General features: G+C 29.4%; 1 protein-coding gene across 1 annotated transcript in view; it reads right to left on the bottom strand.

The window, feature by feature from the left end:
- Nucleotides 1–2,500, bottom strand: part of DDB_G0270932 (Ras GTPase domain-containing protein) — a gene marked incomplete at both ends in the record, with an annotated part of 3,257 nt that overhangs the window by 184 nt on the left and 573 nt on the right. Inside the window, one exon of the mRNA XM_001134474.1 lies at nt 1–2,500. This exon is cut by the window's left edge and continues 184 nt beyond it; it is cut by the window's right edge and continues 293 nt beyond it. Coding sequence (XP_001134474.1) covers nt 1–2,500 — 2,500 coding nt within the window.

Raw genomic sequence — 2,500 nt, 5'->3', positions numbered from 1 at the left:
GAAGAGGATAATAATACACTTTGTAATTGTTGTTGTGGTGACATTGACATTGATGAAGTTGATTGTGATAAATGTGAAGAGAAATTATTACTACTACCATATGGTGAAGACATTGGTGTTGAATTATTTGAATTGTTACTACTACCACCACCGCTAATTGATAAATTTGAAAAGTTTGGTACTGGTTTATTTGCATTTATACCATTAATAAAACTACCACTATTATTTAATTGTTGAGTAGTATCGGAACGTTTTAAATGACCATTATTATTACCATTATTACTACCACTGCCAGCCACACCAGAGGCAATTTCACTAACCATACTTTTTACGACATCATCTATAATATTTGAAGTTATATCTTCAAGGAAACAATTGAATTTGATTGCTTTAATCCAAGCATTTCTTTCCTCCTCAGTGGAGGCTATTAAATTGATACTATGTTTACTAACTGGATCTAAAATGATAGAGAATGGCCAAACGTCCTTTTTCTCATGAACATTATGTGGTATTGCCAATTGAATTTGTTCAGACAATTGTATGGATTTCACCTTACTCTTATTGGATTCATTCTTACAATAGGATAGATTACCTCTACTTGCCTTGAAAAAGTATTTTGACATGGATTTCAATTTCTTACCCTCTTTAAATAGATAACCCTTCTTTTTGATTTCGCTTGGTTCAAAGCCGCTTGCATTACCCGACTTTTGAATATCGATCAACAATTGTTCGAATGGTCTACCAATGGATTCATCGTCAGAGAACATCGAAGACACCTCGAAATAATGACTACCAAGATGTTGTGCCATCTTACTACCTTCATCAAATGTAACTTGACGAATTAATGAATCACCCTTATTGGCGATTAAAACCGATGGAATTTTAGTCTCACTTTTAATACTTGATAGTTTCTTACGCAATTGTTCAATCATTAGAAAACTTTCACGAGAAGCAATCGAATAAACGAAAATAAAACCTTGTGTACTAACTAATCTTTCACGATTTAATGTCTCTTCAATATCCAAACCACATGTATCAACAATCTTTAATAAATATCTTACATCATTTACCGTCATTTGATAAACGTTTCTATTCCATTCCGTGGTTTCCTTATAAGCATTTTGAAATGGATTACCTAACAATCTTTGAATGATTTGAGTTTTACCAACGAAAATATCACCCAACATTAAAACTTCAATTGATTGAGCAATTGATTCATTTAAAATTGCACTATTATTTAAATTATTTGTACTATTATTATTACTATTATTATTACTACTATTACCATTACTATTGCCATTGTTATTATTGCTATTGTTACCACTGTTGTTATTGTTGGTTGAAGATAAACCACTTGTTATACGGCCTAATAAATCGGTTACAATTGATTGAATTTGATGTTCGCAATCTAAACCAAAACTATTTAATTCAACAAATGAACAACTATAAAGATCAGCCATACGTTTTGCTTCTTGTTGAGTTACTTCTCTTATACAACTTTCTTCACCAGATTCTTGATTTATCAATGGTGAAGTTAAACCAACCATTGCCATTAAAATATTCTCTGTACCTTTTTCATGGATGATCTTATCACGAAATTTAAGGAATGAAAGGAAACTTTCACGTGAATTTACATTGTATACAAAGATGAAACCTTGACTTGAACGATAATATACATCATTAATACCCCAAAACTCTTCTTGACCAACCGTTGTGTTTATGTTTACATTGTAAGCACCCGATTGAATTGCTATGGATTTCTTTGTTGAAATTTCCAATGTTGGATCTTCACCAATACCATTATTTAAAAATGATGATATAAATCTAGCCTTATTGGATAACTCATCACCAACTACCATAATTTCAATGGTTTCTGTGTTGGTACTTGATTTCAATGGGTCAATTGACATTGAATGATAAGAGGATGCAATATCACCACCATACATAACATTACTACCATTCTCATCACTACCAATATTACCATTGATTGATGATGCCAGTGATAACAAACTATTGTTTGCGCTATTACTTGTACTATTACTTGTACTACCATTATTACTACCACCATTTTGATTCAATTGTTGGGTATAATTATAACTTAATGCACTACCACCACTTGATATCGATATATTATTATGTGATACACTATTGAAACTATTGGTTAAATTATTATTTGAATTATTATTTACATGTTGATGTAGATTACTTAAACTATTATTTAAATTGGCTCCATTTGCTGCAATAATCGATGCAACATTTTTACCTTTTAAATTATTATTAATTGATGGTGATGATGATGTTGGATTATGCATATTATTATTATTATTATTATTATTATTATTATTATTATTATTATTTATATTATTATTTATATTATTATTTATATTATTTATATTATTTATATTACTATTATCTTGATGATCTTTATCTTTATCTTTTTCTTTTTCTTTTCTATTTGATCTTGGTGATATATTATTATTAAATGCTACACCAATTTGAT

Source organism: Dictyostelium discoideum, assembly GCF_000004695.1.
Source record: "Dictyostelium discoideum AX4 chromosome 1 chromosome, whole genome shotgun sequence".
In the NCBI taxonomy this organism is placed as follows: domain Eukaryota; phylum Evosea; class Eumycetozoa; order Dictyosteliales; family Dictyosteliaceae; genus Dictyostelium; species Dictyostelium discoideum.
Note: the sequence above shows the minus strand (reverse complement) of the source record. Positions and strands in the feature narration are given on the sequence as shown.